The sequence below is a fragment of the Barbus barbus genome (assembly GCF_936440315.1).
Source record: "Barbus barbus genome assembly, chromosome: 21".
NCBI lineage: Eukaryota > Metazoa > Chordata > Actinopteri > Cypriniformes > Cyprinidae > Barbus > Barbus barbus.
In genome coordinates, this window is record NC_136749.1 from 2,881,480 (window position 1) to 2,896,754 (window position 15,275).

A 15,275-nucleotide genomic window follows, 5' to 3' on the forward strand; every position below is an offset into this window, starting at 1 on the left:
CCTCAATATACTGTAAAATGCTAGATTTTCTCAATAACAGAAACATAAGGAATATATATATATATATATATATATATATATATATATATATATATATATATAATTATTATTTTCAAACCTTGCAGCACTTCCATGGGTGCCTGGTTGAACCTGATCTCACTATAAGAGTTATAACTATATACCACGGATTATTAAATACTGTACTAGCTTAAATGTATTGTGCATTGTTAATAATTGTAAACAAATGAGACCTTATTGTAAAGTAATTACAAATGAATTCCCATATGAAGTTGCTAAACAAAGAACGACTAATGGTTAATTAGCATGAATCAACAATCATTAAGAGTCATATCCTTAATTTACAAACTGGTCAAACCTGTACAAAACGAATTGGAAGATGTATGAGAAAATGTCCTTCTGGATTTAACACACTTAAAATGCTTTCGTAAACATATACGTATTTTTGTACTATCTATGAAGCTGAATAACCCACACGCAATAGGAATAACGCACAATTTCCCACCTTCTGAAGTCCTGCTGAACTGAGCCAAGCCTTTCGCATTGGAGCATCATCATTACGTAGACTCCTGTTGACCAATCAGCGCTCTCGCCGCCTGTGTGCCGATACTCTCAAGATCTGCAGTGATGAGCACTAGAAGCGCAAAGTGACCAGAGCTCTCCATACCGCCAGATAACATCCACAACGGGCAGAAACCAAAGCAATAACGGAAATAAGACGAGGAAAGAAGGAAACGTCTGCTACAGCTGAACCAGGGATTGCCATCGGATCACTTTATACCGGCACATGTAGCGTCTTGCTCTTGATGATAAGCATAAGCGCAGAAGCCGTGCTCTGGCCCCTATAGAGCCTGCGCTTGGAAGTGTACGAAACTTTTTTCTGTTTTGTTTTGGAATTAGATTTATTAAACGTCGGCTTTCCGTTATACTGTGGATTTTAGGAGGACCAATATAGTGTGGATTTTCTCCGGTTTCTTTTCTTTGCTATTCGTTTATTTCACTATTGCTATTATTTATATTACGTTATATTTTCTGGAGGAGCGCTAACGTTGAAGAAGTTGATTTTAGTGGATTCGACGCAGGTGCTCCGGTCCTGAAGGGCAGAATGGAATTGTTACTTTGACCCACGTTATCATATTCAGCAGCTGCGCTTTTAATTGTTCTGAGAGACTCGCCTCGACACACCACTGGAATTACAACCATGAACTTTGTTGTTTATTCGATACAGTTATTTTTTGCGGCTCTCCTTCATCTGTCTGCTGTAAAGGTAAGGGGCTGTGCTGTGCTGGCTTTGAAATTGTGGAAGAATAAAGCCATTCATTTTTTATTAATGTGTAAACGGAGGTCAGATTACACTGATGAGGACATAATGCACTTGTCCAGTGCCATTACAGCATTTATACACCTGGTTACCTGAAGTTTCACCTGGAATTTCCTGCTTAAAATAATACTCAGGAATATTTATCTATCGATACTGCGTAACCCGACCAGTTCCTATTCTGAGAAGTAGCCTACAGAGATTGAACATAAATTAGGCAATGGGTTTGGTTAATACATGCAAATGACTATAAAACAGACTACGTGCTGTAACGGGAGTATACGTGTATATGGGAGGCTAAACGCGTTCTGGAACAAATACAGACACAACATTGACTTTCTGCATTTTATTAGTGCTCGCGATACCTTAAGACTTACAATACTGCAACCAGCTGCTCTCTCGGCGAGAATAATGACAAGATATTACCTGAACACCTTCGTTTCTTTATCTCCCGCCTAATTAATTCATTTAGGCTACTTGAATCGTGATATGGCAACACACGTATGTTTGATGTCGTGAAACACATTTGTATGAGTTAAACTGCCGTCGTTTGTTTGTTTGTCGTAATTGTCCTAATGTTGGGTGCAGAATATGAAAAATGTCTGCTTGGATATGAAGCAGATGGCCTGTGATGCAAACCGGCGAGATTCTCACGCAACACCGAGAGCTGTTGCACCAGTCCACGCCACCTGCAGTAGCGCCCGATCACGCTCTCTCTCCCCAGCGAGACTAATCTGTAGGCGGGGGAACAATAGTCTGAGTTGTAGCAGCAGAACCATTGGCTCTCCGCAGCCGCCTTGAATGACAAATGAACTCCCTTACTAAGAATTTAGAAGATGAAATTACATTTTTTTTTTAAAGATTCTAAAAGATTATATACCCTAAAAAAATCGAAAACTGCTTTCTGAAAGCATTCGAACTCGATTTTGAAAGCCTCTCTGATTTTTATGGGTCCGGGGCCCACTTGAGGGCCTCAGCAAACTTCCAAGGGGACCATAGTGTGACTTAAAATTATTTAAAATAAGTGTAACTTAATTGAACTTATTTAAAATTCGAAAAGGGTACAGTTTGGGTAGATTTGCGATTACAGGGCTTCTTTACACACACTATAGATCATAGTTAAGGTACAGATACCGATAACCATATTAAAGGGTACAGCGGGTGTGAGGTGACAAGCCCTAAAAGCTTAAAATTTTATATTTTCTCTGACAATGCCAATAAATTGACTTTATTTATTTGTGCAATCAACAGCTGTCGATTTTACTGAAGGACATATGGTTCTCGAAACTAATGGAATCATGAAATCAACTGATGTTTATTATCTATTGAGACTGCAAGTTTATGTTAATTAGAAGCTTAGAAAACAAGCAACCTTTTCATCATTACAGCAGTACCAGAGGAAATCTTTTAGCCTAAATATTGGCAGCTCTAAATATTTTCTTGGCCAATGGGAGTCAAAAAGGTTGAGAACGACTACTTTAAACTCCTAAGAGTCTAAAATCCTTACTTATATACTAAACATCTAATTCTAGATTCTGGCCATGTATAGAGTAAATAAAGTGCTTTTGGTTGTGTAAAACTTAATGAAATGTTCCCTTTCGAGAGTTTCCCAAGCATTACTATTGGTTTCTTTCAGTGGTGTATAACATAGGTCAGATTGAACTTGTTTTAGCTGTTCTGTGACTTACAATTGTCACTTTTCTGCCCTGACAGGCTGCTCACATACCCAAAGAAGGGATGAAGAGCAAAAATGAGGGTAAGTCTCTTTATATGTGCGGTGTTCGTAAATGTTGCAGTGTGTATGATATGAAAAATGTTTTGGAAATGAGGCTAAGAGTCCAGCACCACCTGGAGGAGGTATATGTAATGACATTCTCAAGGCAAAGATTAAACTACGAATGGTTTTATTCCAGTTCTGAGACAGGTAACAGGCCTACAGTACATAGCCCATCCAGTACTGTATGTTTGCTGTTCTCTTTTGTTACGCAACACTCTCTCCTTACTCAGTTTAATATCACTTACATAAATATTTGCTTGGACACTCAAGATTAGGAGTCAGGGTATATTTCCCACCCTCATTAGGATCGTCAAAGTGAATAATATATTCTACCCGCAAGCAACCTTGTGTGGAGTCATTGACCATGGCTGTGTTTGTTTATTAACAAAGATTGCGTGATTTATTCCTGATTTGTCCTCAAGGTCACAATTATTTGTTAGCAGTGGACCTGGTTGTTTGTATAGAGTCCCTGTTACGTTTCTGGGGGAACGTGTATTGTTATTTTTACGTCATTCCCAATCTGCTTCCATTCATAAACACTTTCCCACAATGTAGAGCTCCTATGGTGGACGGTTTTGCTTTGCATTAAATGAACCTATTGAATCCTGGTTAGTAGTAGTCAGTCCATTTATATTTGACTTTGTACTTTGCTAAATAAAGATATGAGATAAAAACATCATGGCCACAAACAAAGAAGTGCCGTGATAGGGCACTGAGTGAAATGTGGCTGGTACCACCAACTAATTACTAGCAGATACTGACTTTATCATGATCAGCATCATGAATACAGTTGTGTTTGGTTTTCTTGCATGGCTCTGGGGCACTGACAGATTCATGGGTGGCAGGGAGTGTCACGCAGGGTGGGCTTCTCATGGAGGTCAGGTGTCTGCAGTGAAGCCTGGCGCCACACTGCCTGAGGTCACGCTTTTCCCTGGCAGTCTGTGGGTCATGAGGCACTGGGGTCAGAATGAATAATGGGAAGCCAGTTAAACGAGGTGTACAGATTAGGGTGGACGTGCAAGTGGGGCACATGTGCTGGTGTGTGTGCCTCAACATGTGTGACATGCCTTTTTTTGCCCACTTGGGAAAGTCAAGGCCCCAGTCAGCAGAACAGGCCTGTGTGAGGTGTTATGCCATGGATGTGACTTTAATGGTGGGCCTTGCTCAGGAAATATTAGTTTTTGTAAAGAATGGAAAAGATTTACTGACTGTAATTTTATTCCAAACCCGTATGCTGTTATTGTGACCAAGTAACGCAAAAGGAGAAGAATCTTCTCGCTGCTCTTTTCACAGTTACCATGACTGCTGGCTATAAAAAGTAAAAAAAAAAAAAAAATAGTGAAATAAAAATATAGCAACTTTAAATGTAATCTTGAATAACATATTAAGATTAAAAGCACTTTACATGTGGTTTAGTATGTTAGTTAACACATCAACACATCAAATAAGTGTAAAGCACAACAAAAGATGAATAAATATACTTCAAATTTAAACTTTTAATGTGACACTATTACATGTGCACTTTTTAAAAGTGTACTTAAGAATGTTAAGGAACAGTCATGAAATTCGCCTTTAATTGCATTTAATATTATATTATGTCTAAATGTACATTTAAAAAATACTTTTAAGATTTGCACACTACAAGTGCACATTCAATACAATTAAGTGCACTTATTTTTCACAAGGCTCATGACTTCTGAAATAGCTTTTATGAGAGACAGACTCAGTCATGGTCATTATGAGCTGTCATTACATGGAAAAGAGCTGCATGAAGATACTTCAAAAATTCTCTTTTTGTGTTTCACAGAAACAAATAACAGCATACAGGTTTGGAATGGCATGACGGTAAGTAAATAATGAGATAACTTCATGTAAACTGTACCTTTCATTTGACAAAAAAAGAAAAGAAAAGAAGACATCAGTAGCATGATAGTGACTGAACTTTCACTTTGCTTCCTCTTTAGTGATTCCCTTCATGGATGTGTACAAAAAGAGTGCGTGTAAGACGCGAGAGATGCTGGTAGACATCATTCAGGAGTATCCTGACGAGATCGAGCACACCTACATCCCGTCCTGTGTGGTTCTCATGCGCTGCGCAGGCTGCTGCAACGACGAGGCGCTCGAGTGTGTCCCTACAGAGACCCGCAACGTCACCATGGAGGTGAGACTGGTTCAATCCAGCGTGTGCAGTCCTTCACCCTGCTTCCTATGACTTCATGCTTGCCCAACATGGGGATAGTGAGGTGGTGTTAACTGGCATGTCAGCTATGTTGTTTACCGCTGCACACTGTGTTTACACCCCGTTTATATGGCTGAAGTTGCGCTTGGCCACAGTTGAGGCCTGGTCTTGTCATTTTTTCAACAGTGTGTAAAATAAAATACAAAGTACAGTCATATAGTGCATGAGTGTATGCTTACATACTAAATGTGATTTTGTTTTTGTTGTATATTCCTGTAGGTACTGCGAGTCAAACATCGTGTATCGCAGCATAATTTTCAACTGAGCTTCACAGAACACACCAAGTGTGAATGCAGGTACGTCTCTAAAAACATCTTCAAGAAATAGTTCATTCCAAGATGTAAACTGTCCATTATTCTCAAAGTTGACTCACTTATTGTTCACTATTTGTTCTGTTAGAGCACAACATCTTCAATAATTCAATACACATTAAGATATTTATTGGCATCTATGGTTACATGAAGAGCCTTTAACATCCATGAAAACTTTTGATTGGACAAAAGCTTCTTTATAGTGTAAAAAGTTTCTTTAGATTATTAAATTGTTCTTTAGACTTAGAAAAAAAAAAGGTTCTTTTAAAAATTGTTCACTGAAAGGTTCTTTGAATGAAGCAAAAAATGGTTCTTCTATGGCATCACTGTGAAAATCCCCTTTTGGAACCGTTATTTTTAAGAATGTAGGGAATAGTGACAGAATATTTATTTTGAGCGAACTGTTCCCTTTACATCATGAAAATTGAATTAAACATCTGTTGCATCTCTCTTTTTTAGGCAAAAGGTAGAAGTCAAATCAAAGAAAGAAAAGTAAGTTGAGTTTTATTTTTATATTATTTATATTATGTCAAGCGTTTGGGTGATTTTAAGATAACAGATCTTTCTGAAATGGTCAATTCTTCCATTTTTCAACTTGGACAATGTGGCATTTGGTTAAGATTCATTTGTTGACAGTGTGGACGGTTCTAGATGGTGCAGGGCGTTTCTAAACACACGGCTAAAAATTGCAATGACTGAACGGCGATGAGAAGCAGCCAGCTGGACACTTTGTTAGCAGTTAGCACAGTTAGCACTTAGCAGTGAGACTATTAGCAGTAAAGCTCAAGTGATGTAGTATATCTCTAGCTGCACGCCTGGACTGACCAATCAAATTGAGAGCATAACATACATCTAGGACTGCGTTCCAGTTGGAGCTAGTTGTTCAGACTTGATTAGTCAGTGGGTCAGTGTTTATATTATGCACATGACTCACAGTAAGTGCAGCTTCAGCAGTCTTTACTGTCTGTATGTGAGTGGAGCGAATGACAGCTGAGATGATGTGGGTGAGAAATGAAAGTGTGTATATCTTCATCATTGCCAGATTCACGCTGCTTGCTTTGTCATGACTTCTGCATCCTATTTGCTTATTGTTTAACACTAATGTTAGGGTGTTTCACAAGAATTGTGCCATGTGTGAGAGCACTCTAAATGAACTCAGATGTCCGCAGCGCCAGTACAGTTCACTTTGTAAACACAGAGTACTGTGAGTTTACTTTATTTTCACTTTGTAATTGTAAGTCCAAGTATAAAGTTCCAGGAAATACAGCTCACAGCGTCTCAAAGTCATATGGACACTATATATATTTGTCAATCCTTCAGCACTCCCTCTACTGGATCAGTATCGCCACTGAGTACTAAAAGTTCACAAGCATTGTCCTTGCATTATAAAGAAGTAAATGAGTACATATTAAATATAACAAAACCATGGTATTATTCATTATGATGCTCAGTTGTTTGCTAATTTTGTCGCAAATATATTGTGAGAATTCATTATATCGCCCGGTTTACTACTGCAACCGTCATGAGTCCCGCAGCACGCCTCGACACACCCTCAACCCCGTTTACCCACAACAAAGCTAATAAAGTGAAACGCTCGACTGTTCTCACACCCATACGGTCAAATCAGCTTCGACTAAATGATACAACAGCCGAATCCCTCCTAATCCTCAGGCACAAACTCAAGACTCACTGCTTTCAACAGTACTTAATTATGACACAACACCCAAAACAAAACCTGCTTTTCCTTTTATTTGTGTTGGACGTCTTTTTATAGCTAGTGCATCTCTATTTCTGGCAGATAACCATTCATAATTCCCATCTGCGGAGCATGGCAGTATCATAAAGAAATAGTAATTACGCAAGTCATTTTGGATAAAAGCATGTGCTAAATTCTGATTATGTGCTCTCAGAAAAATTTCTAACGTTTGCATGTTTGTTTCTGAAACAAACACATTTTACATATTCAGATATTTAAAAAAAAGGTTTGAACAGCAATGTGATTTTTTTTTTTCAAATAATACACCTTCAAATGTGGTAAATCTAATTTTAGATCAACAAGTCGAGTGCTGTGCTGGTTACGCGTCCGCCAGGCCTCTCTGAGGTTTTACAGCCCATGGTGCTTGTGTTAAAGCCTGGATTGCTCCGTATATATCTCTTAAGAACTCTGACCTGCCGATAACAGAGTCTTTTATAGGATTGTTTCAGTTTTTCTTTTGGGGTGAGGCTCTGGTGCTTTATGGCTGCTGTAAGATGGAGTCTGTGAAGACCACCCGCCGCTTTCCTCACACCGCAGTTGCTCAAGTCTGACCCTTGCCTGCTTCCCCACACTAATCATAGTAACAAGAAGTGTCTGTCATTAACCCACTTTTATTTTTAGCCTTTTAAATAGTAGGTGATCCTGAGATCATTGTTGGTCATTGTTGGTTACCTTGAGCAGTTTCACAAACCTCACTTATTTGTGTCTTAAAGGGATAGTTCGTCTAAAATGAGGCTCAAACTCAACCTGTATGAATTTCTTTCTTCTGATGAACACAAAAGAAGATATTTTGCTACCAAATAGTTTCTGGTCCCCATTGACTTCCATGGTCAAAGTCAAAGGGGACCAGCAACTGTTTGGTTAACTTGTTTTATTCAAGTCAAAATATGATTTAATATTGATGAATCAACCCAAATAGATTAATGTATACCAAGAAATCCTCATTTTATGCGTAAATACCTCTTGACGGTAACAATTCCAGTGTATATAACAGAAATATCAAATCAAATATATAACACAAAAAGGCTTTTTTTCAAACATGTTTCGTGCATCCACTAAAAACTGCCTTGACACCAGTTGGTCAAATGTCATTTCAAAAATGTCTCTGAAAAGTGAAGTTAGTGCTGAAAAAAGCTCTTGCAGCATCTTTTTGCTCTGATATTTTATCGAATGGAAGGACAGTAGGTTCAGGTGAGGGAATGTTCCCGGTTTAATTGGATGAGTGGCGGCCGTGTGCGTTTCTGCACCTATAGGTTAATGCGAGCGTACAGAGATGGATGGGGTTAGCTGAGAGGGCTAAATGAAATCCGTTGGTCATGGGGCTAAGCGCCGGCTCTCTGCGTGTCGTCTCTGTCAGCACGTAGGCAGGCGCTCACTCTGGGGGCGGGGAGCCCAGCGACTCTCGCTTCTGATTCACAAGCTCAAGTTCAGCTCCTTGTACTTCGATCCTTACCTCTAAGCTCCTCAAACACACACACACATGCTACGGCTCAGTTCCTTCAGCTGCTTATTTGGACTGTAAAGTCTGCCGTTCATTCGTCACGAGGACTGTCTGGGATGCGCTGCTCCTTGCTGTAATTGCTGGAGAGTAGGGTTGTCACAATATAATAATTTTAGTTCTCTGTACTAATACCAGTGGAATTTCACAATTCTCAGTACAAATTTTAATATAACAGCAAAAATGAATAATGCATATGATTTTTACTTATTTAAAATACTAAAAATTAAAGAAATAAATGAAAAAATAGGTTCAAAACTTTGTTTTCTAAATATTGTTAAGATTGATTAATTCTTTTTAATGTTTATACTCAATAAGGCTGCATTTATTTGATCAAAAATACAGTAATATTGTGAAATCTTATTACAATTTAAAATAACTGTTTTCTATTGTAATATATTTTCAAATGTAATTTATTTCTGTGATGAAAGCTGTATTTTCAGCATCATTTCTCCAGTCTTCAGTGTCACATGATCCTTCAGAAATCATTCTAATATACTGATTTACTGCTCAACAAACATTCATTATTATCAATGTTGAAAGCAGTTGTGCTGATTCATATTTTTGTGGAAACTGTGATAGAAAGTTCAAAAGAATTTATTTGAAATAGAAAAGTTTTGTAACATTATAAATGTATTAAAAAAATTGAATGGTAGTGTACTTAAATATCAAAGTAGAATTTTTAAAAATAAAATAAATAAATTAAATTAAATAAATATATATATATAAGACTTCTAAAAAGTATTGTTTACTAAAAAGTTTTTTTTTTGTATCAAATTGGTATTTTTGACATCCCTAGTGCTGATTGATCTTTCTCAGCATGACTGTCCGCAGCTTCATTTAGATGTCCTTTTCTTGCGTTATTTTCCTGTTTTGCAGAAAACCCAGAGTGGGGAGGGTTAAAAGCCGAAAGAGAGCGAGAGAGGGAGATTCGGGCGATCTCAGCGCCTCGGCTCACCTGTGCTCAAGCAGTATTTTGCTCTCAGTCATTGGCCTTATTTCAGGGCAGCTTGTTTGCTCTTTGTAATCTCACTTGTTCTGTCGGCTTAAAACCCCAGTCTGCATTTATTTGTACTCTAATTCACACTGTTGGCCCACGGCCCGCAAAGAGGAAAGCAACCAAAGGTAAATAAACAGAGGTTGCATGGCTGTCTCTGTCATTATCGTACTAATGTGCTGCTACAGCTGGGATGACGCCATGCTCATGTGATCCCTCACCTGTATTTCGGCCTCTTTGATGTTTCTGAGAACAGCGGTTGAATTTCTCTCCTGTAGATGGGCTTGTCTTTACTGCACTGAAAACAGTCATTTATTTAAAGTGCATTTTTATTATTGGTCTAATTGAAAATCCAGTTTAATCCTCCTTTGTTCAGTTCAAGGCAAATAACACTCCTCATAGAAAAATAAAATAAATAAAAGAAACAAAAAAAAATAGTATTTTGTGTGTGGATGTGCAGAACACATACTATTTAAATTTTTTAATTTATTTTATTATTTTTTGTGCATAAAAGAATATGATGCATATTTTAAAACAACATCACTATAAAAATTAAGGTCTTTCAAAGTTGCCTTTATATTAACTAAACTAAATGAAACATTGACTAAAAAAATGTTTTAAGTTTTACTGCAAGTGAAAGTTTTACTTTCATATTGCAGCTGGTTTTGATTTTGTTTATGTTTTTATTATATTGACCCACATTAAATCACATTTTGGCTTATGTCTAAAGAAAATATATTGATTAAGTATTGTATGGTCATTATAATAAATCAACTTTTTACTTTGTGTGAAGGTTTTTGTCTTTGGGAAAATATTCATATTAAATCAAAATGTAAGGTTTGAACCAAACCAAAAACAAATACATTTTACATTTGATGTTTTTTTCGGTGTAGGTGCAATTATACAAAAAAAAAAGTCAAATTTCAGAACAGATAACGTGTCTATGAAACTGTTTTAGTTCAAAACTGTTCAAAATTTGTGCTTCTGTGTCAAGTTTCTGTATTGAACAATACACTTTAGCAGACATTGCTTTTGCTTCAAACTGCTTTCATTCGTGTATGTGAATGTGTGTATGTGAATGCACTTGTCTGTCAGTCCAATAACTGTTCCTGTCTGATTTCAATGTTGCAGCTATTCACTGTGTCTCATGTGTGCTCACTGATGGATGAATGAATGAAGTCATTATTCGCTTTCATCACACACAATCTGCCACTACTGCTACCCATCTTCAAAACAAAGCAAAAAATGACCCAAATTTGTGCAATGAATGGAGGTGGTGTATGATGGCGAGGTGCATGAGTGTGTGTGTGTCTTCAGCTCTCTTCCCAAATCACTAGTGCTTAGATGTCTCTCTGTCTCTCCCTTCTGCTTCCCTTGCAGCCACTGTGAGCCTTGCTCAGAGAGAAGAAAGCGCTTGTATGTGCAGGACCCCCTCACCTGTAAATGCTCCTGCAAATACACACAATTGCAATGCAAGTCCAGACAACTTGAGTTAAACAAAAGAACTTGCAGGTTTGTTTATGAACTGTCACCACGTGCAACATGCATCTTCTCATCCAGTCCCATATGAAGATCTGAAATGTGCATGCATATAGCGCTTGTTGCATTTTCGCTTCTATACTGTATATGCATGGTGATGACGTAGTGTGTGTGTGTGCGTGGGTGTGGATGTGGTGTATTGCAGCGAGAGACATTTGATGTCAGAATCTGGTGCATTACTGCTGCGCACTAATATTGACATCATGTTTTGGTGTTGAGCATAGAAATTATTAATAGTGTACATAAACTGAATTTGCTGGTATTCTCTCAGCAAGCATCATGATTTTGTGTTTTTGAGGAAACAGACAGAGATTCTGCATATGTGTGTGTGTTTGTGAAGTGCAACTCACACATCCTGCTCTCAGTAATTCCTTTTTTATCTTGTCATTTTATGTTCATAATAGGTCAGAATTTAATTTGGGTATTATTGATTTTGCCATTACGTGCAAAATCATACCATTATCTGTTCATGTTTCAGATAGCTAATGTGAATATGTGTCCATGCTGTTTGCTTCTCATCAACTGTCCCACTAATTTAAACTGTGTGACCGTATGTTAGCATTCTGTATATGTTGTCCAAATGTTATTGTTATGTTTTATGGTCATCACAGAATACTTTGACCCTGTGGTCGTTCCACCCAAACCAAAGTTTTTACCCCATCCAAAATTCCAACAACTGAACATTTTTACATAACCACTATACAGATAAACAATGTTTTTGATTAGACTACCAGAAATACAATATTATTTAGTTTGCGCTTAAGTATTAAGTGCTCTTAATTGTACTGAATATTCACTTGTAGTGTACTTAAAATCTTAAAAGTATATACAAACCTGTTTATGTACAGTATATAATACAATATTAATGAAATAAAAGGCCACTTAAGTGAATTAAAGAGAAGTACTTTCGTGACTGTTTCATAACATACTTAAGTATACTTTTAAAAAGTAATGACAATTATTATATATTATGTTTTACTTTTTAAAATAAGTACAATTGTTTTTATGTGTTGATTAACACACTAAAGCACTGAAAAGTAGTTCATTATAATTTTAACTACAGTGTCTTTTTCAGTAGCTATTACTTAGTTAATATATTTTAAATGTGTAATTAGAGATTCAACATAAATGACATTAAAGTATATTTTAGTTTACCATAGATGCTTGTTCACTTTAATTATAAAACTACATATAAAGATCTACTTAAGTCCTACTTAAGTGGATAAAAAAAAAATCCCTGTAATGTTCAGCTAACTGCAATTTAAACTTAACATGAAATTAAATGTCAGAAAACATTCAATTTCACAGTTATAGTATATATTCTTTGAAAAAAAAAAAAAGAGATATAATTTTTTTTTTTTTTTCAAAAGAATACTATAAGTGTGAAATGTAATGTTTTCTGTTTTCAATGCAAGCACTACTTTACTGTAAACACGGTAGTGTGGGAAAAGAGGCTTAACTCTGATTGGTTGGGTGGCTAAAAACACAGATCAATAATCGCATAGGCTTTTCCTGACATATACTGAAACAAATTTCAAGCAGATCTCTAACCAGTCCATTGTTCTCTTTCAGATGTGAAAAGCCAAGATGATGAGCGGCGGCGCGGTGGGCAGAACAATGAATGAAGGAAATTTTTTTATGGCACAGCACTTTTTAAACCTGAGGATGCATTCCCTGGACGAACTGCAAACACTAGCCTGAACGAAAGACAGAGAATGAAACGAGGGCAGAATATACCATCCCGATGTAAATTTTTAAGATATTAATATATAGAATATATATTATATATATTAAATGACAATGTGTGTCGCTGCTATCACCTACAAGTAAACGAAGACGCTGCTTGGCGTGTGAATGGGATATATTTCTGTGTCACTGCACCTGGGCCTGTGATTGGACAGAACTCAGTGAGGTAAAGCTTCACTGGATCGGCCCGCTGTGGATACATATTTAAAGACTCGGATCGAATGTCCAAGACTTCACTGAAAGGTGCAAACAACAGCCTTCAACCCTTTATGGGAACAGTTACAGACTGTCAATCAAAGGAGAGGAAGTGACATAATAACGATTCTTTCCGGAATGTTCGGAACAGTGGGTCCAGGCACGGGATACGAATGCGGAACTATCTCTTGCTGTGATGTCCCTCTCACTAGGGTGAAGTCTTAGTCACCCTGTACTGACTAACTTCCAATAGGACTTGGTGTGATAATACTAAAGGGATATTACATCTATGTACATATGGAGATAAACAAAAAAAACATAAATGTGACAAAATGCAAATCGATTCTGACTTTTGCTGAGGAACAGACTTGTTCCATTCATCGCAGTAGTAAATGATAACTCAAATATTTACGTTTGTAACATTTTCCAAAGAGAATATTGCACACGACTTTAGGAACTGTTCATTACCACACAATATCTGTGTATACATGTCTAATATCCCTTTGTGTAGTTCACTACATCTAATTTATAATGTTAGAATATGTTCAGTATTCTGTGTATTTAATTTGATCTATTTATATGCAGTGTTATTGTTGATATTGTTTTGATTTGTTTCCTATCGACATTGTCACCAATCTGAAAAACTGTGGGCGGCTTTATAGAACGAAAGACAAAAGATAAACAAACACTTCAACATTCCTGAAAGCGCCTTTTTTTAGTATATTGTAACGATTTTGTATGAGTGATCAGTTTGGTGGACATACGAGGCCTGCGGACGAAGTTTTATGAAAAACAAACATTCTCTTTGTGTGAAAGTGCCAGAAATTAGTTTTTGTTTGTTTGCCATGTACAGCCACATTTTCAGTAGATTTTCACAGTAATATATTTATTGGTGCTGTTAAATATTAACATCCTTTTGTGTTTTTAGTATAACTATTAAACATATTTATTTTCAAATGATATTGTTTTTTATTAAAGCAAAAATGGATTTCTGTTTGGCGAGTGTGCTGTTTTTGTCAGTCAAACAATTTACAGTTTACACGCACTGACTTTATTTCCAAAATGTTGGTACATTTATAAAGGAAATAATAAATTATACACGTGCACTCACTGTAGGACAAAGCAACTGCAAATGACACAAGTCAAGATGCTGTAAAATAATAAAGATGATGCATATTATCACATATTCCATAAAAATATTTTATGAAACAACTCATTTGTTTAAAAGAAAAAGAAGGAAACACTAGGGTAAAATTTCACTTTCACTTCAGACATTCAGATGAAAAATACATGGAAACTGCATAAAAATAATCATTGTGTGAGCTCACATCATAATTTTTTTTTTCTCAAAGATCTGTGAAATATTACCATCACACATGTCATTCTGACCTTGTGCTGTTTTCTTTATTCTATGAAAACTAGCTTCTCTTTTCCATATAACAATAGTGGATGGTTATTTATGCTTCCAAGCTCCAAAAAGGACAAAAAACACCAAAAAGTCATACTGTCTCATACTCTGTATATTTTAGTGCTTCTGAAGGCTTTTGATACGTTTGTGTGAGGGGGGGAAATTCTGATGCAATTTCTTTTTTTTAAATAAATGAATGATGTAGAATGTGTTGTAGAACAAAACATGAAAATTCACTGAGCTTGTGTTAACCATAGGCCATATTTCAAACATTTAACAAAAAAAAAAGCCTGTTAAATATGCTATACAATATGTCAATATGTAGACATAAAACAGGACCATGATTTGTCAGCATTTTCTGCACTTAATACCAAACTACTGATCCAGATAATTTGTTTTAAAACAGCACAAAAATGAAACTGAGAGTAAACTGAATCCCAAGGTTAATTACACAAGCTTGTTAGATAATAAGA

General features: G+C 36.5%; 1 protein-coding gene across 1 annotated transcript; it reads left to right on the top strand.

The window, feature by feature from the left end:
• The first annotated feature begins 626 nt into the window (after positions 1–626).
• LOC306886949 (vascular endothelial growth factor A-A) lies at positions 627–14,382 on the top strand. Its single transcript, XM_079444344.1, has 6 exons — positions 627–1,285; positions 3,050–3,092; positions 5,078–5,274; positions 5,572–5,648; positions 6,123–6,155; positions 13,026–14,382. The coding sequence occupies exons 1-6, from the start codon at positions 1,220–1,222 to the stop codon at positions 13,042–13,044; spliced, it is 435 nt and encodes a 144-aa protein (XP_079300470.1). The 5' UTR covers positions 627–1,219; the 3' UTR covers positions 13,045–14,382.
• The last annotated feature ends 893 nt before the right edge of the window (positions 14,383–15,275 follow it).

Bases quoted from the DNA above. Each gene is read 5' to 3' on its own strand.
- LOC306886949 (XM_079444344.1), top strand. From the start codon at position 1,220: ATGAACTTTGTTGTTTATTCGATACAGTTATTTTTTGCGGCTCTCCTT. The intron at 1,286-3,049 runs GTAAGGGGCTGT...CTGCCCTGACAG, and splicing joins TTCATCTGTCTGCTGTAAAG to GCTGCTCACATACCCAAAGA. The intron at 5,649-6,122 runs GTACGTCTCTAA...TCTCTTTTTTAG, and splicing joins CACACCAAGTGTGAATGCAG to GCAAAAGGTAGAAGTCAAAT.